The sequence below is a fragment of the Epinephelus fuscoguttatus genome, linkage group LG6 (assembly GCF_011397635.1).
Source record: "Epinephelus fuscoguttatus linkage group LG6, E.fuscoguttatus.final_Chr_v1".
In the NCBI taxonomy this organism is placed as follows: Eukaryota; Metazoa; Chordata; class Actinopteri; order Perciformes; family Serranidae; genus Epinephelus; species Epinephelus fuscoguttatus.
Genome location: NC_064757.1, coordinates 30383059 through 30410360, shown reverse-complemented (window position 1 = coordinate 30410360; position 27302 = coordinate 30383059). Strand labels below are relative to the sequence as shown.

At 41.1% G+C, this 27302-nt stretch overlaps 1 protein-coding gene across 5 annotated transcripts in view; it reads left to right on the top strand.

The window, feature by feature from the left end:
* Nucleotides 1-27168, top strand: part of LOC125890842 (dmX-like protein 1) — a 75788-nt gene extending 48620 nt beyond the window's left edge. For 3 of the 5 annotated variants that reach the window (XM_049579669.1, XM_049579668.1, XM_049579667.1), the window contains exons 34-51: nt 74-195; nt 1748-2005; nt 3293-3495; nt 3810-3958; nt 4227-4312; nt 4438-4639; nt 6490-6607; nt 6996-7058; nt 9616-9702; nt 11611-11729; nt 12407-12551; nt 16048-16108; nt 16603-16730; nt 17336-17413; nt 17605-17696; nt 17911-17963; nt 19226-19443; nt 24108-27168. In XM_049579669.1, coding sequence (XP_049435626.1) covers nt 74-195; nt 1748-2005; nt 3293-3495; nt 3810-3958; nt 4227-4312; nt 4438-4639; nt 6490-6607; nt 6996-7058; nt 9616-9702; nt 11611-11729; nt 12407-12551; nt 16048-16108; nt 16603-16730; nt 17336-17413; nt 17605-17696; nt 17911-17963; nt 19226-19443; nt 24108-24350 — 2425 coding nt within the window. In that variant the 3' untranslated portion in view covers nt 24351-27168. The remainder of the gene's footprint in view (nt 1-73; nt 196-1747; nt 2006-3292; nt 3496-3809; nt 3959-4226; nt 4313-4437; nt 4640-6489; nt 6608-6995; nt 7059-9615; nt 9703-11610; nt 11730-12406; nt 12552-16047; nt 16109-16602; nt 16731-17335; nt 17414-17604; nt 17697-17910; nt 17964-19225; nt 19444-24107) is intronic. The other 2 variants (XM_049579671.1, XM_049579670.1) reach the window with 1 other exon arrangement.
* The last annotated feature ends 134 nt before the right edge of the window (nt 27169-27302 follow it).

Genomic DNA, 27302 nt, shown 5'->3' with positions numbered 1-27302 from the left:
TTTAGTTCAGCATTTCATGTTAAATATGTGCCTTTGTGCTGACTATGTGGTTGCTGTCTTCTGTCTCCTACAGCCACGTGAACCACTTCACAGGAATCGTGTATCAGAGTGTTTTGCTGTCTCAGAAGCACCCGGTCAAAACTGTCAGCATGGATGAGTCTGTTCAGCCCAACACGTCGCCTGCACAGTGGCCAGGTAAATCAGCCGAACCACACGCATTTTTTGCCTGAATTAAAAGAAACAAAGTATATTTTTCTTATTGTCAACGAGCAAAAGACCCAAATCAACAATGTGCTTACCCATCTCTTCAGTAATTATCATCTTAAAAAGCCTCAGGTTTTGCAAAATAGCATTGTACTACAAACGCTAAACACAGTGCATCTGGTTCTTGTGCATAAATGTACAATTCTATTGCCACTGTGATGTCCATATCATATGCTATACAGCTTCCCTGTCCTGTCAGTGGCGTTCAGCCTCGGACTGAATTCTCCAAGCTCATTTTGTCCTACAGAGGATGTAAAAACCTTGTCACGAATCAGGTTTCTGCAGTTCCCATAAAAAGTTTTAAATTCAATTTTATAAATATTAAGCCCTAAAAGTCATTAAATAGTCTTGTACTGCTGTAAACATTCTATCTAATTTAATTTAGCATCTTTAATTTCCTTTAGTCAATATGAGTCAAGCTCTCCTCTGTGGAAATTCACATTTCTGATGTTCCAAATCTTTAAAACCGACCACTTAACCTGATACTGTCTTTTTACTTGATACTTGAACTTACCTATTGGCAAAGTTTAGACGAACCTAACTCAATCTAATAAACATATTCCAACATGAAACCTCATACATACTGCTTACCTTTATACTTACCTGCAATACTTGAATAAGAATAAGAATAAGATCTTGAAAAAGGCTTAAAAAGCATGAAGTGTCTGATACCTGTAGACACCCTGTGAAAGATTTTTTTATTATGAGTAACTAAGTAGTGCATTTGCTAGGGACAGTTTTTATCTCCATATTTGATGCCTTGGTGAGTGTTTAAAGCAGCTGCATTGACTCAAATAAAAAACTACAGTGCCTATGTTCATTATAATAAAGAAACATTTCACCCAGTGCAACGATTAGCCTTGATGATGCGTATTCAGTAGTCACTGGACATCAATAGAGGTCATGGCACAGAGGAATAAGCTACATCAGGGTTTGGCTATGCAGACAGGAGTTGTTAGTAGGATCAATACGTTGTTGATTTTGGTCTTGTCATGGGATTTGTTTGCTCTAAGAAAACCTGTGTATTGTCATGTATTTCCTGAAAGGGAAAAGGAGAGGTTGGCAAAGACCTTGTAGGTCGAAACATTGGATCGATAAAAAAAACTTTTGGGGGTTTGCAAAGTTCAGTGTCTTTTACGACCTCTTCTTTTGCCTTTTGTTTGCTGTGTCTTGTCATTATCCATGATCCATCTTTACGACCTTTTTTAAAATTAATCCTTTTAATGCAGTCATTAAGCTGATTTACAGTGGGATGTTTCGTCAGCATTCTGTTTATTTTTCTTATGCAAATGTGTACTTGGTGTGTTTTTGTGCATTTTTTACATTGGGTATTAAATTTGGTAAGCTCAATATTGTGGTCAACTATCAAAAAATGCAGTTATTGCGATTTACACACTTTAAATGGTTCCTCAAATGGTACTGTCTGCCTCTCTTTTGTCCTTTCTCTTCCCCCGCTGTCCTTCCCTCTCGTCCTTCTCCCCAGGTATCGCCTCTTTGATTCGCATGCTGAGCTCAGCAGGCGAGGAGAGTCAGCCAGGCTTAGCTGTGCTGCTCTGTGAGATCCTGACTGCTGTCTTCCTCAGTCTGTTTGTTCACGGCATGGCCACTCACTCCAGCAACGAGCTGTTTCGCATCGTAGCCCACCCCCTGAACAGCAAGCTCTGGGTGACGGTGTTCGGAGGGGGCGCCCGGACCCCTGTCATCGAGAAACCCAACAGCCCGATAAGAGCAACCCCACCAGGTGAGCAGGGATTAGTTTGGCTGATCCAGTTTTCTTTCTGACAGTCTGCCTGAGTGGCTCGCTCTCTCTGTGGGGTATTTCTTTTGGAGGTGACCCAGTAGCTAAATCAAATCAGTGCTGCTAAATTAATTGGGTCCCAGTCTGTAGGTCATAGTGAAATCCATCAACCTGTTAGTGTGGGAGCTGCTTCCCTCACACTCTGTCTGTGCTCCTCTCTCATGGCTGGCAGAAGAAACCTGATGTAATGCCACTGTAACTTCTATTTATTTGACAAAAGTAGGCATTTCAAACTACAGTTTTTTCTCTGTTTAGAAAGATATTTTATTTTTTTAAAGATGATGTAAGTGTCAACAAAAAAGAGCATGCTTCTCTTGGAGTGAGCATATGATGTGGGAATTCAAAAGTAAGTAGAACTGTGTTTCCCAGTGACTATGTCCCAACCTGCTACATGCATCATTGAACAGGCTAAGCGACAGACTGCTCGCCCTGGCTCTATTTTTGCAAAGCTTTGTGCATCTCCAACGTATTTTCAAAGTAACAGCAAGCAATTGCTAAGGCTTGCTCAGGGCTTGATAGATTCCCTAAATGTTATTGTTCCTCATAGTATACACAGACTGGTTTTGCGCTCTATCTGCCAGTTTTCTTGCTTGTTAAATGTTAGGAAGACGTGTGATGCAGCCGTTCTGAGCTGAGCTTTGGTCTGACAGCCCTTTTTCTTTGTATTCTTGTCACTTGCTTTGAAAGAGCTGCAACAGATGAGGAACTGCTGATTTGTAAAGTTGAAATGAGGAGATATCTAAGCAACACGTCATTTCACTGTAGAATACAAAATAAGGTCGCAGCTGGCTGGAGGGAGATCACCAAAGTCTGGCACTTTCTGGTAAATCACAATCGCTAATAACGGCGTACTTGCTGTCGGCTATATTGTGTGTCATTTTTTTAGTAAAGGTCACAATATAAAACGTGTGTTTTCTATATAAAAAGTTCAAAAGCAGGACAATAGCAAGTAGTCACCCATATTTAGTGGTTATGTCCACAGTCTAATCTGGAGTGTACAGCTCATAGGTACATGGTTTGTTAACATAACCTGACAGTGTTGTTGATTTTTTAAGTTCAATCAACACAAAAGATATTTGACCAGAATTTCTACTTTTCGTCTGGGACATCAAACTCTTCCAGGACACCTTGACAGCACCAAATTTTTTTAATGTACACCCTGGTTGTGATGGCAGCTGAAATCCTAGATCAGCAACAGTTTAACAAACACACTCTCTCTCGACACCCCAGCCTCACCAAGCGGCACAGAAAGGAAGTCCAGAAGATTCAGACTCCTGTCATCACGCAGTGGATCCAAGGACGAGTCTGGGTTGGAGCGGGAAGGCCCACTGAGTCCCAAGCATGGCCCTGTAGTGGAACAAGGAGCTACCTCTGTCTTTAAAGAACAATTTGTCCCTCCAGAGCTCAGCATTTGGGATTACTTTATCACCAAGGTAATACAGAAGATTTAAAAAAAAAAAAAAAAAAAAATTAAATATCTATGCCTTTTCTTTGTTTTCTGAGTTAATCTTGAGTATAATGATTTTTCACAGGGGTTTCAAATGCAGGGTTTATATCCAACAGCATAATTATATTTTGACCATATTACAGTTATGGTCATAGTTCATATCTAATGGAAATAAACTGGCAATTCATAATCATCTAACTACATTAATCTGCCATAATATTCAACATGTAGTAAATCTGATTGGTAGTGAATGAATGGGTGTTTTTGTTGAGCTAAAACAGTGTGTTGTTGTGTCTTTAGCCCTCGCTGCCACCATCAGAAAGTAGAATTGAATACGACTCGGAGGAGAGCCAGGGCAGTGAAGATGAAGAGGAGGATGACAGTGAATGTGAAGATGTGTTTGATCCCAGTTCTCCACAAAGAGAGCATTCGAACCACAATTCATACAGGTGACGACACAGCACTGAGTGGATATTACTGCAGGGTGACTCATCTTCACCTCAATTCAAGCTGCCTAGAGTAAACCTGCATATGTTTACAGCTGTCTGTGCCTTTCCATTGACTTTGAATTCAGTCACACTGCCTCTAAAATTGCACCACATTCACTCCGAACACATTTTTATGCCTACAGTTATTTTGGAGGCAGCTTTGGATCCATGCAGAGTATTTATGTTCAGAATTGTAATCTGATTTCTAACAGCTTTTTCCCCCTCTCAGTTGGTGTTTGATGCGTCTGGCAATGGTTCAGCTGGTGTTGGTCAACCTCAAGTCCTTTTACCCAATGGCAGGATATGATCTATTAGGTAAACAATAGAATACACGACACACGCTGTTCTGCACTGGCGTCCAGGATGTAGATAAGTGCCGCCCCATTTCTCACTGCCTGTCTTAGCTAATCTTGTTGCCTTCTCGCCTCTGCTGAGCACAGATCTGCCTGTGGGCTCTCCTCTGTGTCACGCTGTGCTGAAGACGCTGCAGCGCTGGGAGCAGGTGCTGCAGAAAAGGCTGGAGATCTTTGGGGGCCCCCCTTCCAAGTATATCGCTACCCCCCTCCAGGATGAAACAACCGCACCAGGCCCCGCCCTGCTCAGACACAAGGCCCTGTTTGAACCATCCAACACCCCATTCAGGTACCACCATGAGATAGGGATGAGTAGCACAAGAAAAAAAAAAAAAATCAGAGAATGTTTTTATATATATATTTTTTTTAAATCTAGGTTGAATTTGAAATTAGTCAGTGTTCATGTGTTTGTTGATGTACATATTTATATTCACTCAGAGCCTTAAGAAAGCTTGTGTTTTTGCAATGTCAAGTCATTTTTATTTATGTAGACCACTATCACAAATCACAATTTGCCTCAAGGAGCTTTACAGTCTGTACAGCACACAGCACCCTCTGTCCTTGGACCCTCGCTTAATAAACTACCCAAGAAAACATTTAACAGGCAAGAAAAAGGAAGACGCCTCAGGAAGAGCAACAGAGGAGGGATCCCTCTTCCTGTACAGAGTAGACCAACATCATAAAGTGACAAAAATGATATAAAGAATGTGAACATATTTGAAAAAGATGGATCCAGGAGGATGTCAGTCAGCTTCCAGGTGTCGCCAAACAGCTGGAGCCTGAGCCACATGACCTCTTCACCATGTATCCTGGAGAGAGGACAGGCTACATAAACACACAAGAAGCACAACTAAAGCACATCATTCACACAGAAAGGAGAAGCAACTGACTTATCCTGATATCGCTTTAAGCCGACAGATATATCTTTCAGCTTTTAAACATAATGAATTGATGATGCTGTTCAATTAATTACAGTAAACCTTACAGCAACAGATAACAACACATCCATACCAATAGACACTGTTCATCAAGATCTCCATTGATTTTATCCTTCAGCTGATGTGACCTCAATTGATTTCCGCATGGCCCATGCAGTAAATACTGTAGGGTTTTTTTGGAAGATTGTACTGTGCATTTGATGTGTTTTTGCCTTGAAGGAATACTTCACCCCCTAAATGACCATCTGTACATCAATTACTCTGCCCTTGTTACGTCAAATTACTGAAGAAAACCTTTTTTTGCATGCCTCAACAATGAAAGAAGAATCCAGAAACAAAGATAATTGACTGATGAATTGGAGTTAAAAGGAGCTGCTGGTCCACTGCAACGATCGGTTGCTTGTTTGTGTCAGTAGCCCTTTCTACACAGAGATCACACTAAAGAGCCACTACGAAGTCCCTTCTTCATACCACCTTTACATTTTTCACACAGAACCACCATCTCCGGCTTAAAGGCAAGACAACTCTGTCCCCCCGTTCAGCGATTATACCTTTTATACAGGAGGGCGAGATGGCATAATGGCGTGGAATTTCTGCCTTGCAGAGGAAGTGTAAAAGGGGCTATTTTGTGAATTCAAACCAACCCTCTACAAAATAACACAAAAGTCACACAATGACATAAACAAACTAACACATTCAGGCAACCATAGACCAGCAGCTCCTGTGCTCAGCAAGGCAAAATTACTGTTTTTGTCAGTATGGGTCTGGCCTTGAAGAGAGCGTGGATAAGTTTCACCCTTAGTTTAGTTCCCTGTCATAAAAAGCTGTCTGTGGGAAGAACTGAGCATTCAACTGGATAAATGAGACTTGGATTATGCTGCACGGGTTGTGTGAGAGTCTGTAAAGTCATGTTCTGATGAAGTTTTGCTGCTCTTAAATGTGGTCACCTGTGACTTAAATTCATTTTTGGATTCTTCTCATTTTTGAGACATGCAAGAAAAGCAGAAAACATGAAACAAATAGTTGGTAGGGGGATGAAGTATTCCTTTAATCACCAGATATGTGGAGTTTTCAGATCAGCAGCACCGGCAGAAATCAAAAAAGATATTTTCTAACACATTGTGTTGTGCTTCAGTGAACTGATGCAACTGATTTAATGAGTATTAGTGTTAATATGCAGGAGGTGTTATATTATTTTCAGGACGAGCCACCATTCAGCGCTGCCAGTGAAGCGCCTGTGGCAGTTTCTGGTCAAGCAGGAAGAAGTGCAAGAGACTTTCATTAGGAATATCTTCACCAAGAAACGGGACCCAAATGAGGTACACATGAATGAGTTTAAACTATGTCAACCCACTGCATGATCTGCCTCCATGTTGCACAGCTAGCACATATTAATTGTCACAGAATAACACCTTAACTATTTGCTATGATTAAATCGAAATCTCTGTAATTAGCTCCAGGCAAAGTGCATCATTATTGCTTTTACATCCCTGTTGTGCTTTTTTTGTTCTGCATGCTAAACACATGTATATTACTGCCTCCAGTTGCATGTTGATGCTAATTCCAATAATTACACCCTGTATGATTAACCGCACAATAATTCAGTTCCTGTGTGTTGACTGCATGGTTCATCACTGGTTGTTGTTGTATGTTGTGTGTTTTGTGCGTGTGTGTGACCACCCTTTGCTGCTTCCCCAATCATTAAAGTCGGGTGAGGACCAGCCTGACAATATGAAATGTTCAGGGATGGAGGAGACAGGAAACAATCAGGTACAGCTGCTTCAGATCAATTGTAACTTTTTACTGGGGCGGGATGGGCTTGGTGCCAAATCTCAGTACCAACCAAACTGTGTCTGTCTCTTAAGAGCATCTTCAGTTTTTTCCAACCTGGAGCCTATTTTCCCATAGTTTTGTGTCTAAGTGACTAATCGGAGCAACAGTTTTTGGAATTGAGAGAGAGGGCTGCAGTGTAATCCCTGCGTGTAGTTATGCACTGTCAATGTACATCCGCTAAAAGTGCTTGTTTTTAACACTGACAGGCTCAGATTGTTACTGTAAGTGTCTGATAACTTACTGAAAGGATCCCTACACAGAAAGACCTTTTTGTTATATTAATGAACAGTTATTATAGCCTGTATTGAGTGGGTATATTTGTACATCTGACTGGCTGAATTAAGGGGTTTATTACAGGCAAACCAGAGTTGATTGTTGGAACATTCAAAGCTGAACCAAGACGGCTTTTGTGAGGTCTATTTTACTTCTATTGACTTTGAATTAAGTGTGTTTACGATGTGGAAATTGTTGTTTTATCAGATAGAGTCTAGTGGGTTTGGTGAGTTAAGGGCTGTTTCTGGTTAAACAAAAAGGACCTTACTTGTGAACAAGAAGGTCTTTCTCCGTAGAGATCCTTTTCATAATGTTGTCGGACACTTAAAATAACAATGTCAGCCCGTCAGCAGCACAAACAAGCACTTCCAGTGGACATAAATTGACATTGCTCAATTGCCCGAGTGATGATATGCAGCCTGTCTCACTGCTGCTGGCTGCAGCCCTCTCGCTCAGTACTGGACCAATTTTAAAAAATGTTGTGTCCATTAGTTATATGACACAAACACATAAAAAATGGGGTCCAGGTTAAAAAATATCAATGTTACTCTCCTAAAGTTTAAAGTATCGGCACTGATATTTGGGGGGGGGGATAAAACAATACCCAGCCCTAGAGGTGGGACAGACATTTTTGTAATGGAGTCCTGGGGATTATAATCCTGAAAATTGGATATTTTAATATTTTATAAGTAAAAAATCAAGCCATTTTTCTAGTACATCATTAAAAAAAACATACCTTTAATCTCTCACATTGGGCTGCAGAAAATACTTTCAGGCTAATTTGGTCACTGTTGACAAAAAGAACAATTGGTCACTCAGTTTACCAGTGTGCTTTACAGCATGTGATAGACCAGAGCATCACTGGTGTTAGTATCACATCAAAATCAAGTTTGGTTCACTGTGGAAGCTAAAACTGTAATTGTGATTTTTGCTCGGATTAATTATGCATCCCTGCTCTGAACAAAAATGTGTGATATTTTGATTATTAACAGCAGTACTTCTGATTTGTCAAGACCCATGAGTGTGCAGCATCGTACTCTGTGCAGATGTTGTGAAACCTTATGAAACATTCTTCACATCACCATACTGTAGTGTGGGCGGTGCTAACTCTATCACTGATTAAACATGCACATCATGTGCCTTGTTTTTGTCTCCTACAGTAGAATAGTAAATGTGGCCTGTCACATGTAATCTGAGAAACATAAAATTTATGATCTTGACAGAATTACAGTACGTATATTTTCTGGGCCATGAACTCTGAATGTTCCTGTCAGTGTTTTGATATTAATCTTGCATTTAGCTGTCTAAATATTCATGTGAATGTGAACCATGTTTCTCAAATTGTACTGTACATTGATGCTTCATAGAGGTTTCTAATCTCCTGGCGCTCGCTGTGCAAGCTGCCACGTTGTAGCTACTCCATTTGGCTTAGTGTTAATTAACCCAGTCTCTCAGAGGAAAAGCTATGAAGCTGAATAGCTTCTGATTAATGGGCCCAACACTGTCGCAGTGAATCTACGCCCCACAGGGATTATATGCTCCACCAAAATGGCAAACCACCATATTTAGATTTCTGCAAGTCAAGTTTTACTTTATTCTTCCTGACAGAAAAAGACGTGGTCTTTTCCCCTTGAATAAATGCTTTAAAGACTTTAATTCAATCTCATGCTCAAAGGATGCCCGTCTCATTTTGAGTAACATCAAAATGTTATATCTCCATACAATATGCATAGATACAGTATACACTACTCCGCTACTGCATACATCCCATAGGACCTCTATGGTACAGTGTGTGCTTGTTCTCATTGCTCAAGAATTGTTACGCTGATGCTATCTAATGGCACTAACCCCGTTATGTTGTCAACAGGGTGGCCTCATGTGCCCTCTCCTAACCTCTACAGTCAAGACAAACGAACACATAACAGAGTAGACATATTACATAGTGTAGAAACCAAACAGAAGGCTTTGCTGGAGCTATGGCTCTGTTCTAACATCCGCTCTGTTGTCTCCTACAGCAGATAATTCGACACTTCATTTATCAACCCCTCTCATGGATCTTGTCAGGTCATTGGTTCTGTAGCATGAAGGGAAATGTACTGTATCTGAAGTTATGGCTGTTATTTGTCTGCTCAAAGTGTTTACCAAAGTTTCAACGATAATGATTGAATCTCTGTGGTTGTGATTTGTGTGTGTGTGCGTGCGTGTGTGTTCCTCTGTGCAGACTGAGTCAGATCTGGGCTCCCCCGGCGGAAAAGCACGCATCATCCACAAGGAATCTGACATCATCACAGCCTTTGCCATCAACAAGGTACAACTCATTTACACAGATGTCACTGAACAATGCAAAATACTGTGAGAAATGAATAGTGTGTTTATAACTAAGGACTTTATTGGTTAATGCTAGCCTTTTTTATTTAAACCCCAGAATGTCCACCTGAAGTATAATGCATATAATTCTGTCTGTTCAGAAACTATAATTAGTCAGTACTCTGCAGGGTTAAACAATAATGTGTTTTTTTTTTTTACTTGCCTCTATTCACATAGTTTTTTCTTTTAGCAGTTAAATAAACTAAACTAAACCAAATAACAACAAAGACTAAAGTCAATTGTCATAAAAAAATGACCCCGTTTTGTCTGCCTTTAAAATTATGTGTTCAATTCTCGATTGGCAAACAAGTTGCTAGATTTAGCAGCCCGATGGGACATTTTACTTACCGTGGACAGTCAGGCAATCATTATTGTTGGGCCCTGCTATGGAAGCCAGTGCGGTAAATTCTGTATTAAAGGTAATTTAGTTTTTTTATGTTAGATTTTACAACCTCTCCTGTATCTGTTGGGAAACTGCTGTCAAACAAAACCTGAGGAGCAAAAATAAAATGTTAGAGTTGTTTATTGTGAAACACTCGTGGCTATGAATCTTGCTTTAGAGACTTTCTTTGAAAACATTTTAAAGCTACTTTTATCAATATTTTTTATATTGAAGTATTAATTTTATTGATTTTGTCTTGCTTTGGTTTGGCATTACTGTTAGGCTTTCACATTGCTTTGTTTATCACGGCACTTTGTAAACTCTGTTTTGAAATCTGCTATTTAAATGCAGTCCTGATTATTATTAATAACCGTGCGTCAAATGTCTGTACCAATTATGATAGAGGTCGCTTTTCGTGATGAACCATCTGAAAATAATCACCCATCTCTGCAGTCTTTCTCTAAGCTTTGAGGGGCGATTTAGTGTCTTTGACTCATTGTTTTGTATTGATTTTTTTGTTTCTTTTTGTTTTGGCGTGTAGCATTGATGTCTTACTGCTCTCATGAAACCCTTTTTTAGCCACAGCTGTTATTAGTGGGAAAAAAACTGTTATAAACCCACTGACCGTAACCCACCGGCCCTCCACCAAGCAGCTGAAAGATAAAGTTAGCAACAAGCTTTTGAACATAGCCGAGCATTTAGCAGCTAGGGAGGTCAGATATTTTCCTCTGTGGAGTCTGTGGAGACTAAAAACACAACTAAAAGCAAGCAGACTGAATACTGGGCAAGCCAGAAACACAATATAAATATTAATGTTGCTCTGTGCTTGCTTGATGTGTAAATAGGCAACATTGGCCCTTTTAATTTCATAAGGTGATAATGCGTCACTGCGTATCCCTAACTGACAAAACAAAATCAGTAAGTACTGATGTAAGTAGTTTTAGCCCAGCAGTGCATGGAAACAGTGCTTTCTCATATGGTAAAACAGATGTGCCGCTAGCCAGATAAAAGTAAACTTAGTCTGAAAATGAAGTTTCAAACTGTGGTGGATTCAAGTTAAAATTTTATGAACCTGAATTCACTTTGACCAACAGATTCACACATTTTAAATTCAAAACAAATCAAGTTCTTCTGGCCAGTGGCACAACTCCTACGCCACATCCTCGCCCCTTTGATGTTGATGAGCCTGTGTTTTCTTTGTTTGATATCGGATGAGGTTCACACTGTGCATTGTAGCTGTTTATTTAAAGGGAGGCAGTGGTGCTGGCGATCAAAGGAAGGTGCACCGCAGGTCATCATTAAAAGCAGAGAGTTGGATGGTTTTGTGACCTCAGGCAGAATAGTGTTTGAAAAAGTCTTTGTCTCACTCTTGTGGACCTTCTAACTTCTAGCCTCACCCTGTTTTCCTCACCCTCACCCTTTCTGTCACACGCCTTTCCCCACTTCCTGTCTCTCTCCGGCTCCCAGGCAAATCGTAATTGTTTAGTCATGGCCTCCACCCATGACATTCAGGAGTTAGATGTGTCATCCATCTTGGCCACACAGATCTTGACATGGATCGATGACGATGACGCTGAAGCCAAAGGGTAAGAGGGCAATCTGTGTGTGTGTGTGTGTGTGTGTGTACTGTACTTGTGAGGGTTCATCCAGAGTAACACCAACTCACTTTTCACCCTCATACCAGCAGCTAAATGGCGTGTGGGAGTGGGACAATGTGATTGGCTCAGTAATGACTGTGTAGGTGGTGTGTATGCATCTGCAGTGTGTGTCTATGTTTGGATGTGTGGCATAATTTACATGTATTTCTGTATGGCAGCTCCTTTGTGAAATATTAACATATTTCAGAGCAGGGTCACTTTCTGTCAGTATATGTTACTATTGTCCTGCATCCCTGTTATGTTTTATTTTTGCTCTATAAATGCACACAGTGCTAACAAAAATGGTTTTCTTATAAACAAGATAATAACAGCTGGCTATTTTTCTCTTCTAAGGATTAATAATCTGAAATTGCATTCTTAAATCTTGAAGTGTTTCCTGCTCATCTTGTTTCAAATCTATCTCTGAACTAAAACCGAAGAGATGACTGAGATTTTCGTTTCTAGCTAACGTTATCTTTATAAGCATGAATATTTACAACATGGTTGAGTATCCATGCTCACTTATGCACCAAACACCGAGGCAGATTCCCTGTATGTGAAAATCTAGTGTCAAAAATCTCTTCTAAATCTCTTTCTAATTTCTGATCATTATTCTGTCTCTGTAGTGTTGGTGATGACTTCCTGGTGGTTCACACACGCGATGACTTTGCCGCCCTCCATGGCACCACACCGTACACTCACAGTAGCCCCGGTACACCCATCAACATGCCGTGGCTGGGAGGAGTGCAGACAGGCCGGGGTGCAGCTGTGGTGAGATCTAAACCTAAAGTTGTATGTGATTATTTTACCTGAGCCATTTGTTTTCCCAACCTGTCCTCTCCTGCTTTATTGAGTTATTTTTTTTATATCTGTCTTTGAGCCGTGCTAGTTGTTTTGCATGTTTTTGGCCATTAACTGCTTAGACTTTACACAGCTGACGACTATTTTACAAGGCCGTACAACTTTGCATCCTTAGTATGCTGGCCCACACTCACCTACAGTTTAGCTTTGATACAGTCTGTACAACATAGTGGCGTGTTTCAGTAGGATAGAGGTGATGAGAGGCATTTAGTCAGTCAACAGAAAATGAATCAGCAGTTATTTTGGTAAGAGTTGAAAGGAGATCAAAGTCAAGCAGAAAGGCCAAATGTTCCCTGATTCCAGCAGTGATTGTTTGCTCCCTTTTTTTGTCTAATATAACAGTACGCTGAATGTCTTTGATTTGGGACTGTTGTTCTGAGCATTTTAAACTCACCCTGGACTTGAACAAAATTATTGACATTTAAATTTTGTGACATATTATAGATCAAACAATGTTTTGATGAATTGAAGAAATAATCAGCATATTAATCAAAATAGAAAATAACTCACTTGCAGCCCTGTTTTGGGGGGAAGCCGTTATTTCATTTAATCTTTGTACAGTATGAAAATACCCCTTTACAAGGTGTTGAAACTTGCTTGGGATAGTTAATCTGTCACAATGAACATTGTCCTCCAACCACATAAAGTGCTTTTACACTACATGCCACATTTACCCATTTACACACACATGCATACACTGGTGGCGGAGGCTACTGTACATGTGCCACCTACTCATCAGTTGCAGCTCTCTAAGCAACATGCCGCTTGTTTGAACAAGTGCTCACCCTGGCTCTGTACTGGTGATGCTTCGTGCATCTCCAACCGGTTTTCAGAGCATTAGCAAGCCTTTACTTGGGGTTGCTCAGGGCTCAGTAGGCTCTCTGTATGTTGTTGTGGCTTGCAGTATATCTGGCCACTTTCACGTTCACTCTGTTGTATGTTAGAAAGAGGTGCCAGTTATTCACACACACAGTGACAGCACAGCCATTGAGGTTAATTTAGTGTTCAATATCTTGCCCAAGGACATTTCAACATGCTGACTTGAGGATTCAAGGGATGAACTGCTGAACTTCCGCTTAGTGGATGCCCCATTTTATTCCCTACTGCTGTTTTGATTTTTATTGTACTCATATATTTTTATAATTTTTAAATTAGGATGTTTCCTGCATTAAAAAGATTGTTGTTCAGGTTGATGGAGCATCTCTAAATGTCTGAGTATTAAAACAGTGACTTTTGGAAATGCATTATCATGAGGTGATAAACTGAAGCTGGCTGAAATTGTCTGAAAGTTTGGAAATGAATCCACCCATCAATATGGTTTTGGTTAATCATGGTGAGCTGTAGTATCAAGTTAAGACAGTTTGTAGTTCAACTAAACTTCAAAAACCAGCGTATTTACAGTGATGATTGCCACGTAGGTTTGGTATACTCTTCGCTGTTTTTCTGGGATTATTTTATGCTGTTTGTTGCTCTGGATCTGCCCTTCTTGGTACTCAAAGCAAAATCCTCAAAGCAGTTTAAATGACTTTAATTAATAATTCATCTTTGGGCTCAGTTTGCCACAAGCGTCATGGCTGCTAACATTAGCTCCCCTCATTGATTTACAAAGGAGCAAAGATGTTGCTGACTGCTACAGCTTGTGATCCACCAAACCTCCATCATTTTATGCCATTTTTAAAATGAGAAAAGTCTGTAAAAGCTGTTGTACTGATCAGAGAAACTTGGCGTCAGTAGTGGGGAGATAGATCTTATTCTGGTGGTAGCAGTGTCTTTGAATTGAGTCACTTATGAGTCATGTTTTGTTGATATTAACCAGCTCGCTCGTTGCTCTTGATATGCAGACTGGACAGTAAGAGCCACTCTGCATCGTAATTATTTTACCAACCAGTCAGGCAGTGTGCTCAAGGTTGGAGCAGAATACATTTGGAGACAATAATAAATAAAGTCCTTGGCAGACGTTGCTGTTAATGTCTGCCTCTCCCGGCCACCAGTCATAATACAGGACAGGAAATGGTAACTGAGCTGCAGTATATTAAGACAATTTATGCTACATGCTGATACAACAACCATCCATTTATGCTGTAACTTAAATACAGCATTAAATATGTGCTTTGGCATGATGATTAAGATTAGCATTTTCTTGACCTTTAGGGATTTTAACTACAGATGAGGCTTTTTGAGACGTGCACCTCGTTACGTAAATGTTGTGGCACTTTTAACATTTACATAAAAGTTAATGGGGGTCCATTAGTAAAAAGCCATTAGTTTAACAGAAAGAGAAGCAGCGCTGAATTTATTCCATGTGTGAAAAAGGCTGGAGAATAGTATAATATAATTTAACTTTGTACCATAACATAGCCGTGTACTTCTCCCTATTGTAAAAGAACTAGTGCAGTTTCCATTTAACACATGCGTGTTCAGAACGTGCCGATTGCTTAATCTGTGGTACGTTGCCGCTTGCACCTTTCTTGAGAACCACTCATACAAACAACTTCACACTCAACACTACACTGCTTTGGGTCCTTAGCAATACATCTGCTGTGAAATAACTGCATCACACACCTAAGCCACAGCTACTCACAGTCAGAAACTTTGGTGATATACACTTTGAATCAAGAGGGAAAACACTAGGAACAACTTTACCATTAGGCAAGGTAGGCAACTGCCCAGGGCCCCAAACAGATACTGATTTATTTTAGTGTTTGCATGTGAAAAATATTGGCTTATGTTACTATTTTAACTCCTTGTTCCCCCAAATAATACACAAAGGCCTCCCAGAGCACTTAAAAAAGATATACAACTCTACAATATACAACTTACTATAGCGGGAAACATCATTTCATGGTTTCATTGCAGATTCAGATTTTACTCACAAAATAAAACATGTATATTTGATGCATTAATATTCATTTAAGTATCCAGCATTATTTTAGAAGTAAAAGTTCCACTTAATTTAAGTACATGCTGATAATGCCTCTCTTTCACTCTTTATTTGGAGGAAAAATTTGAATGCACCCAACCCCAACTCCAGTTGTAAAATCAGTATATCCAGCATCTGTACTGCAGTCAGTAAGCTGCAGCCGGCCAGCTGCTGACATGCCCGACACCACAGAGCCCTGAAGCCCCCAACCCTGAACAGAGTGCTGTTCACATGTTCATTCAAAGTTCATTAATAATGAATGTGTCGTGTTTCCAAACTGCACAAAATTTGACAGTGCACGCCTCGAGTGAGCAGCAATACACTCACTAAATGTGAGGTAGATTGGATGAATGGTTCCCGAGATGTGCAAAGGACACACACACACACACACAGTTAGATTTACCGTAATGATGTTCTGCATTGTTTTTAACAAATGTTGGTCTACTAAACTTTGCCTCCTCATCATCTCCACCTCTCTTCTCCCAGATGATCAAGAGAAATATCAACAATGTGAGAAGGATGACCTCCCATCCCACACTGCCTTACTGTAAGTACGACTCTGATATGTCTGTCAGTAGATTAGAAGAGTATCTCCAGACATCATTTTTCTCGTGTTAAAAAAGAGCCTTCAGGGGACAATTACATCACCAAAAAGTTTCTCACATGTAGATATTTAGCAAGTGGCAATGTTTTTTTTCTCTACTGGTCCCAGTGCTGCTGTTGATTTAGAAAGGGCTGAGCGAGTCCTACTTGTTACAACTTTGTATTTTCCAGTCAAACTGCAAAGTGGGGATTCAGTTGTGAAGTGTTTCAGTGGAATAATTCCCAGCAGGTCGCAAGAATGGCTGTTGAAGAGTGTGTTTGTGTGTGTGTGTGTGTGTGTGTGTGTGAAATAAACCGTTTGCTTCATCAATAATAAAATAGATGATTTTAGTAACAAAGAAAAGCCAAAACCTCATGTTGGGACAAGGATGCTCGTCGAGATGCTCTGGGAAATGAGCTGGTGGCACATTTTATCTTGTTTTTTTCCTGTTTTCCCAGACCTGACGGGAGCTCAGGATGGTAGCGTCAGGATGTTTGAGTGGGGTCACTCCCAGCAGATCATCTGCTTCAGAAGTCCAGGCAACTCCAGAGTCACCAGAATACGATTCAATCACCAGGGAAACAAGGTGACAAAGTCAAACATGCACACTTATATCGAGTATATCGAACACTTAACTACCTCCATCAAGATGTCAAACCATGCTTAGCTTTGGAACATAACTGCATTGTGATGTGAGGCTGTCAGATTCAGCAACATTTTCACACTTTGCCATGCAGGCACGAACCACAGTGGGGAGTTTGGCTTCAGCACATTTTGTTCTTCAGCTGAGTGATTCAACCGCTCTGAACTCAGGCACTTGCCTCAAGCTAATAACTCTCTCAGATGGTGCCTCTCCTGTGCCAGTACCATCTTATCTGCCTGTTCTGGCCAAAAGAGTGAAATATGCTTTAAAAAAAAAAAATTAAAAAAATAAATTGGAAAGAGAGGACGAGCAGAGCGCTTGATGTTAGTTATGTAAGTGGTGCTTGAACTTATGAGGCTGTTGACTTGTTTTGGAGGATAATTTGAGAACAATCCAAATCACCAGACGGGAGAGAAGGTTCTCAATGGGAGCGCAAAAATGGGAGGAGCACCTAACAATATGTTTTTGTCTGTCTGATGTAAAGTAAATACTAATTTTAACTTCATATCAGCAAAGTCTAATATCTGCCCTCTGAATTTTTTGTGCAGTTCGGTATCGTCGATGCTGACGGAGGTTTGAGTCTCTGGCAGACCAATACAAGTGGGAATGCACCCAAACCATACCTGGTGAGAAACTCACCGAGACGATCAATGTGCCGCCTTTTCTTTCCCCGACATGTTTGTTTTTAGTTTTGTCTGTCTAGACGTTCTCAGTGTCCTCGCACTTTCTCCCTGTCATTCTCATTTTTGTTTACTCCTCTCCCGCTTCTCTATTACTGTCACTGTTACTAACCGTCTCCTTTGTTTCTCTCCGCCAGACGTTGCAGTGCCACAACAAGACAGCTCACGACTTTGTCTTTGTGGGCTCCTCCTCCCTCATTGCCACTGCAGGTCTTTCAACAGACAACAGGTAGGAGAGTTGTGAGGAGAGTTGCGGGGAGAATTTCGTCTCCAGTCGTGACAAAAAATTGTTCTCCCATTTGAATTCTGTTTTATGAGTTTCTAATTAAAAGCTGAATCTTTTCTGCTCGACTCCATTGTACTGTGGCCAACTGGGATAATGACATTGCCTTTGATAAAAATGCAAGACTGGAAACTAATTTGGTCACTTTTTGACTCCACAGGAACGTGTGTCTGTGGGACACTCTGGTGACTCCTGCGAACAGCTTGGTACATGGTAAGACGCAGCATAAGAAAAACATTTGTTTTTATGTCTCCGCGGTGGAGACAGCCGTGACTGGAGGCATAATGTTTTTGGGGTTGTCCATCTGTCCCATTCTCGTGAACATGATATCTCAGGAACGCCTGGAGGGATTGTATTCAGATTTGGCAGAAACATCCAGTTGGACTCGAGGATGAACTGATTAGAATTTGTGTGACCACACAAAACACGATTTGGCCATCATCAGCAGTCACATGCTTCATATGACAAAATATCACACAAATGTCTAATAGGAGAAAAGCATGAAGTGATGACATTTTATATCCAAAAGGGCGAAGGTCAACTCCACTGTGGCATCATAATGTTCTGCAAAAACACTATCTAACCAACACAGACAGCTGGTCAGACACTAATCTTGGTGTCCACTTTAAAACTGTGCTAATTATATAGATCATCTGTGCTGCAGGGTTGAAGATATGTGTGAAGCACTTAAGTTTTGAAATTTGTAGCTTCTATGCAACAACATCCATATTTGAGACAGTGTGTGCTTAAATGGCTGTAACTTTGTGTTCTGTCCCTCTGGTAATCCACCACAAGCTCACTGGTTTTTCTGATATTGAGCTTCAGGCGACTGTCGTTACATCATGTCATGAAGCTCCCTATCAGTCCTCTGTGCTCCTCTAAAGCCTCGTTTCCACTAAGCAATCCGCTTCAGTTAAGATGGTTAGTTGTTTGGTCACGAGGCAGCAATTTAAAAAAGTCTGCTTGGACTTTGGAAAACTCTGACAGGCACTTTTTCGCTATTTTCTGACATTTTATTAAAAGCAGTTAATCAATAAATGGAGAAAATAAGTGGCAGATTAATTGATTATTAATGCCAAGCAGTGTTTCTGTACAAAATTTCAAATAAATTATACATTAAATATCAGAAGACAGAAAGAAAACAACTTTTTGGAGACATATTTTTGGGGCATTTTTCCCTTTTATTAGAGTTTATCTGTAGTATAGAGCAGACAGTAAATGAGGGAAAAGAGATGGTGGCGCCAGACAGGCATGATCAAATCAATTATTGGAGATATCATTTAATTAATCGAAAAAATTATTGTAGATTGAAGCCCTAAGTTGTATACATTTTTACCCTACATATTTCCTCCTCCCTCTTTCCACCAGTTTTATTTCCACTTTAAATGCTGCTCACAGTTCTGTCCTGTTCCCTCTAACTAATCCGTCTTCCTCTCCTTGATACCTCATTCTTCTCCTTTGCTCCCTCCCCTCAGCTTTCTGCTGCCACGACTCTGGAGCCACCGTGCTCGCAATGGCTCCCAGGCAGCAGCTGCTTGTCACAGGTGGGAGGAAGGGCTGGATCAGCATCCTGGAGCTCGCCCACAGGCACCAGCGTCAGAGCTTCCAGGCCCACGACTCGCCGGTCAAAGCACTGGCTGTCGATCCGACCGAGGACTGCTTTATCAGCGGATCAGCTGAGGGCAACATTAAGGTAGTTTCACTGGTTAATTAATGCAAAATTAACTGCATTTCTGTTGAATAAATATGACATTTTGGGAGGTATATTCCAGGAAGGTGGGGGGTCAGGGAGTCTGATACATTATTTTTTGAATATATGAATATTTATTAGCATTTGTTGATTGCTTTCAAGGTTAGCTGCAAGTGGTAACCAGACAGTTGTTTGAGAATCTCCCGGAAATGATCTTTTTCTCCTCAATTTTATGAGTTTCCAGAAACAGTAATTCTAAAAACTTGGATTTAGGAAAACAGTTTTGATTATTCCCTCAGCACAAGTTAACCTGTGCCTGACAGAACTGTCCTGCAGAGCGTTTGGTCCCCAGGTGGGAATGTTTCTCCCTCCACATCAACAATCACATGACGGTTGCATTTATCTGTTGAGACAGTGAGCCCCATCAAAGTCAATCCAAACCAATGTCACACTTATGATTAACCACCTGCTCAAGACAACAGTGTGACTGATGGAGACTAAAGTGAAAGGTGAAAGCAGGGTGACACAGGAAAAGGAGAGGGAAAGTGTTTTTAACTGAGCAGGCAGGAGATGTGACCGTCTTACATAATATATTTCCAGAGACAGCAGGTCTTTCATCTTTTTGACTTAAATATGTTGGCGAGGATCACACAGCTGTCACTCCAAGGATGAAGCCACTGCGTCACGCAGATGTACAAGAAATGGTGCAGTGCACATCTGCTTGAAATTCAAATGACTTTCATTCTGGGTGATTGCTCACAAAAACGTCCAAAAGCTGTGTGTGGTGTCACTCATCTGAACCCATTAATTGTATAATAGCTGATTGAAAATTTAACATGGACGAGCTGAAAATTCATAAGCTTGTGTTTGATGAGAGTCCATGGAAGTGGAAGATTAGCTAATATGTACCGACATCAGTCTATGAAATACCTTATCAAATAATAACGCTCCCAGACTGGGAATACCAATCAAACAATACAAGTTGCTTACAGCTAATCATGCCTCTCTGTTTCTTACTGAAGATGTAAATCTTTAAAAACATATCACACATTTATAGTTTCTTTTTTCAAAGGCTAAACCGCAGTAAATAGTTTATGTGTTGGGAACCATGGATCCAAACCAGTAAAATGTATATGTATAGAATTTATATATGTGTAGGCCTCAGTCAGACTTAGCATATGGTAGCAGCCTGGGGCGGCTTTTTGGAATTGACAGTGAAGCATTTTTCTCGCTGCTTTTGAATTGCAAAGCACCTCACGCTTCTCCACTCGAAGAGTGTATGTTTTGTGCATGAGCACCCTGAAAACCTTGGGCTGAAAGGTAGTTGCTGTAATTGGCCCTTTGCTAAGTCCCGCCCCTGGAGCAGATTGGCCAATCGTAACGTAGCATCAGGCCGGCACAAACCAGGGTCCAACAGCAACACAGCTGTGCTCCATTGACTCTTAACGCTGTAATTTCAGATTTCCTTCATTTTCAGGCTGGTTTTGTGGATTTGGAGCTAAATGTTGTGTCTGGGGCACGTCGTGTATTAATGATACTCGTTACCTGGAGAGGTTGGAAAACTATATACGTTTCTTCCCTGTTCCAAAACCAAAATCAGACCCTGAAAAGTGTAGGGTTAGCTAGCTAGCTACTGAAGATATAGCCTACTGAATGTATACACATGCTGCTTTTGCTTTTTAATGATTAGTGAAATTAGTTTTAGTTTAGTTTTAATGATCAGTGAAAAAAAGACCGACCCTGCTGTACAGGATCCAGTGAAGGGAAGCAGGGAAACTTTGCTGATATTCAACCAGCTGTGTGTCATCGCATTATGCGCAGTTGAACGGCTCCCCGACAGCCTGACTGCTGGCAGTGGTACAGTGGCAAAGCCAAACACCGTTCACACTGCGATGCCACACAGCTGGTTCAGTATCAGCTAAGTTTCCCTTTATATTCATTGTCTTGTGTGGCGATCAGCAGTGATGTGGTGGTTCACTTTTACACTGTGATCTGTAGCCTATAGTTCGGCTTTAGCTATCTTTGTCTTTTTAACCTGTTGTTGCTGCTGAGTCAGTCTGACATCCTGGATATATCCTTCAAACACAGACTGTAGACTCCTCTGTCTGCTTCTCTCTGGAATCACTCTTTCAGTTTTCCAACAATATGATAATATTTCTTCAGGGAGTGCAGTTAGTTACAGTGTGAGCTCCATGTTTACACTGACAGCTTGTCAGACCATCTCAAAGGGGCGGAGCGTAGCAGAAGGTCAATTAGGCTGGATGATTGATTTACAGCAGATTGTCAGACTGTCCCCGGCTCATCCTAAAACAAGCCTTGAACCAACCATCATCCAGGCAAATCTCCTGGACGAGCTTAATCTAAATTTCTGTTTTTAAATATCATGTAGCTACTTCCTGAGCCTCAGGATTCTTCTAGCTAAAAAGTAAAAGGTTCACAAGGCCAATAAAACTAAACAAAATGGAGAGAAATTTTACTGATTGCTTTCACACAAGTCGTGAACATACTCAACCTTCAAGAATAGAGAATATTACTTCATCCTGATGTATTATTCAAACTGTCTTTCCAGCAGAGACAACGTTACGTAGCTCTGCTTACTCTCTCCCCCTCCTCGCTCTGTCACTGACTGTGAGAGCTCTCTATCTCTCTTTCCCTCGCTCACTCTTACCCATGCCTTCTTCTCATCTTCACTCTTTCTGTTCAGTTTTGTTGACATTTCTCTCTCCAGTCCTCTCCTTTTCACTGCAGCTGTCCCTCAGACCCTGCAGGCTACAAACTTCACCGAAGCTAACATGAATTCCTGATGTCCTCCCTTTCTCTCTGTCCTTCTCCTATCTTTCTTATTTTGTTGGTTAGAAAAATCACCCCAGTGCAAAGCTCTTTGGCTGAGGCTCACTGTTGCTGTCCTAACTAATGTTCATTAAGCATTAATTTAGAAATGCACCTGCTTTATAGATACCTGGTTATACTGTCCACTAACTAAACATTAGTCCACATCTTCCAGCCAATCAGAATCAAGAATTTTCAGTGACAATGTTATAATTCATTGTAATCATTGAGGAATTAAATACATCAGGCCCTGCTAACACCTGGTATTAACATGCGTCCTGGGTGATCAGATCACAAGTGGGCAGCTCTAAGTGGAGTCTTCAATGCGTCTTGAGATCCGATCACTCAGACTATATTCTGAGGTTGTCTGGACTGCATATGGACACATTCTTTCAGCAGTGTGTATACTCGTGTGTCCTGGCCCACACTGAAGCTGATGTCAGCCTACTCAGCTGACGTCCTTGCTTTTAAGACTCCCTGCTGGGTAAGCAAACTTTCTGTCGTGGCTGTTACAGAGGTTAGAAGCAGAGCTGAAGGACCGTCTCCTTGGTTACTCTCCTCCCATTGGATGTACAGTTCAACGTCTGCCCTGTCAGCATGAGCTAACACAGCAGCAGCTCTTCGATGAACCCAACAAATTCACACCAACACACTCTGTTTTAAACGTGTTAATGTTAGCTGTGTGATGCTAACATTTAGGCTTGTCACTGTGTGTGTGTGTTGTGGGTGACCAACTCTCCCCACCAGGCACAGAACTCGCACTCCCACAGCAGTAGTCTCCAAGCAGCAGGGAAGTGGAGGGACAGCGGGTGCGCTGGCTTGTCTAATGATAAAATTTGGTCTTTGCAAATGTAAATTATGTATGTGGTTATTTGCATGTAGAGCGAGGAAGTGACATCTGATCACAAGTGATCACCTGAAACACATGTGGAGACACATTCTACTACCAGGTGGGACCAGACAAACTTAAGCCCCGACACTTTCTGTGCCTTTTGATTGTTGCCAGTCAACCACACCATTACCTCCATACCCTAACCACCTTGTGTAATCAATCTACTGTTTATTTATTTATTTATTTATTTAACTTATTTCACAGTAGCTAGTTGATAAAATGTTGAGGCAGAGAGTACTTGCTGTAGCTTTGGATGAAGAGGAGAGGCTTTCAGTGAATAGTTTGTTGGACACAGGGAAACAGAGATCGGTGTGGGTACATGAGACCCTTAAAGAGAGCGTAGCTCACTAGGAGTACCACCAGCTGGTCCAGGAGCTTCGCCTCAATGATGGCCTTTTAAGGCATATTTTAGGATGACTTGGGGGCAGTTTGACAACCTGCTGTCTATCGTTGGGCCCAATTTAAAAACGAGTCCATTGGTCCTGTGAACGATGAGCACCACCAGTTTCTCCTCCATTGTTTACCAGCTGTAATCTTGTTGTCTTGACCACCACAGAAAGCCTGCCTCTCAAATCATCCAATTGGATATTGGTAAAAAAGTGGAGAAGCTGTGCGGGGCTTTTCCACTCTGAGTTTTCAACTGGAGGAGTTCAGAGTGCTCTGGCAAAAACACCAGGCACTGAGAGTTCAGAAACACAAGGTGCATCGTAAAGCAAAAATGCTTTCTGTGTGATCGGGGCCTTAAATCAGTCCACTTGTGATCTGATCACCCAAAATGCATGTTAATACCTGGTGTAAAAAGGCTCTCAGATTTGGCTATGCAGACAGTACTTGTCAGTTACTTGTTAGTAGGATCAGTTGTTGTCATAAATGTAGAATATCAGCAGACGTACTCTTTGATATGCTGCACTGTGCTAACTGTTCCCTCCTCTCCTGGACTCCCCAGATCTGGAGCCTGGCCACACAGTGTCCGCTCTACACCTTCCCAAACGAACATGCTCGCCAGTCGCTGTTCAGGAACCTCGGGACGGGTGTCATGCAGATCGAGGTGGGACCGGCCAGTCACATCTTCTCCTGTGGCGCCGACGGAACCATGAAGATGAGGATCCTCCCCAACCGCTTCAGTGTGGTCAACAACAACAACAACAACCACGGCAACCTCAAGAACGATGTCAAGTTCATCATATAGACAAATACGGAAAATAAAAATAAGGTGTTGAAGCAGTTTAACTGAAAAATGTGAAGTTGCCAGCATTACTGCTGTGGGAACACGTGACAGGAACAGTGACCGTCGTGGGTTCACTTCGGAGGAACGATGCCGTGATAGAACAATGACGCCAAGTGTTATCAACCAGTGTAAATGAAGAATGACTTTCACGACAAAAGGTTGAATAATCATAGGATTTACAGACTTTCACAGAGTGAGATCCAGCGAGTCGTCTGATCCAGTGGCCCAAGAGTGAAAGGATCACATCTGCTGCTTTTTGCGTGGGACATGAACCCGAGCTGACCAACCACAGAAGCCTCTACCAGTGTTATGACCTGTAGAGGAAGTGGGCACAAGGTAACAACCGAGGTCACGGAGTGAGAGACAGAAACCCAGCTTCATATTCTCTTAAACAAACTGCCATCTCAGCAAGGACTGACGTGAAGAGCCTTTTTTTGCACAGAAAGTGAAGCTGTAGAAGGAGCTGTGAAGAGTCTAGAGCTGCAGCATTGTTCTTCGTATACAGTATCACCATATCTATTAGTTTATATTAGTGAAGCAGTCATGATAGTGGAAGCTGGTGGAATCACTGCTCGAGTGTTCTGGTGTTAAAGTACAGTAGACTGTGTCTGCGATATATCATAGAGGGACAGTAAGCGATCCCTTTAGGGATTCGAACGTCACCACAAGACTGCACGGCACTGTTGAACCCGCTCAGCACAATGCAGTAAGGCCAGTGGACATCGTACAAAGCACATTTTATCTAGTCTCAAGGATTCACGGCGCATTCTGGTGCTCCATGTATATTTTTAGCTGCGGCCAGAAGCTCTGTAGACTGAATCACAATGTTTGTTTACAGTAACTTCTGGGTGGAAAACCCCCACATCATGTACATAAAATCAAACGGCGCTGAGCAAACGCTGCCTCAGTTGGTTCCTTTTTAGCCACCTAAAAAAAAAATCAGTATCAGTATGAGTGGACATTATATTTAAAATATTTTCCTGGCTTTACCTTGTTGTCAGACGGCTCTTTAAGACGAGGAACTGAGGCCGTTATCTCAGAGCCACCAGGCTCCTTTGACCAAAATGGTGATTTAAATTCAGCGAACATAGGAGTTGCTGGTCTGCTGCCTTGATAGGTTCAAGGTGTGAGGTAAAGCAAAGAAAATATTCCAAATACAGCTGTACACAGATATTTATTTTTTAAGGTGGGATTTTTTTGTTTTGTTTTAGGTTTGTTTGGTTTATCAAAGACACTACTAAAGCTACAAAGTGCATAAAATAAGCACAGAAAAAACATCAGAGAGGTCGAACCACAGTGTTAAAAGATATATCTTGATACGATATCTCTGAAATTGACGACAGAAATAAACACGTTTGCCGATTTCACATAGCTCCGCAATAGAAATCAATTGTCAGCTGTTTTGTTTTAGCATGACATCATGGTGATTCAGTCTACAGCTCGCTCTCCACAACAGTGTCTCCGCCCTTTGGCGGCCACAGATTTTCCCCTAGGAGATTGAAATTTGGCATGAAACCAGCCAAGGTGTTAGGAAAATCAGTCGATCAGGTGTTTGTCATGAATGAACCACACTTTAGGAATTACAGGATGTCAGTTTTCTGTCGCTATTATCATTTCACATTTTGATTTTTGCTAGTTGACTGATGCCTCTTTTTCCCACCTGACTTGAAATGAACACAGTAAACTGATTTTTTTAAAGATGGAGATAATAAACGTGTCATATCTCTTAAATTTAAGGCAACAGTTTGACATTTTGGGAAACAGTAGATGAGACAATTGACAGCATTCTCATGTGTCTCCCCTTAATGTAAGGCTACAGCCAGCAGGTGGTTAGCACGCAGACTGGGGGTGGTCTTTAAGCTAAGATAGCCATTTTAGCTCAGAGATTGAGTCATATTTGTGTGGATTAAACCAATTTACTAAATTTTAGAGGTGCTGGGTCAAGAGGAAAATTTTGGAACCATTGCTCTCATGTTTCCTTGTTTCCAATCTAAGCTAAGCTAAGCTAACCAGCTGCTTGCTTCATATTTGCTGGGTACACACGAGAATGGTGTGAACTTCTCATCTAGCATCAACTCCCTCCCAAAATGCAGACATATTCCTTCAATGAAAACTTTTGACTTGAGTTTACATGTGTGCCACTACCCAGTGTTTTCTTGTTTTCCGTGGACTACCTGAATGCGCCACTTGTCTCACTCTATTTGCACATAAACATGAAGCTAAATTATATGTAGTGTGATGCATATAACTATAGGAGGCTAAAGCAGCCCGAGCCTTTGGTAATAAGATAATACGATGTTGTTAATCCCGGCCTAGATTAAACCAGTGGTATTATTATTACTATAATTATTATTAAGTGTCCTTAATCTCTGAAACTACTCGTACCATGCTGGCACAGTACTGCGGTACTGGATATTGATTACTATTGATACTGAGTTGCACAAAGTAGCTTTAATTTAACAAGGCCCTCGTTGATATGGGACACCGTGATTAATACCTTTTCTAGTTTAGTTTCTCTTGAAATATTAAGCTTAAGAAGATGTAGCAGGAAACTTTGCTGTTGACAATGGAAAGGGGGCGGGGCAGTGAAACAAGTTTTAATTGATTTTGTTGTGGAAATGTTTTATTCCAGTAACAATGCACTTCCCTTTCATTGACTCCAAACTTCCATACGGACCATGATTGAGAACTGCCTTGGACAGAATATTGTTTGCCTTGTGGTAATCTTCTTTTTATTAGCAGTCTTGCTTTTTCTTGCTGTTTTTTTGTTTTTTTTTTTACAGGAATTAACTTTATTTTTAATCATTTACTTGCTTTATATCTCATCCAAATGCAGCACATTGCCTTCAATTGATGCTTGGAAAATGTAATCTAGGTTGGTGTGTAATATCATCTTCCACATAATTAAGGAAG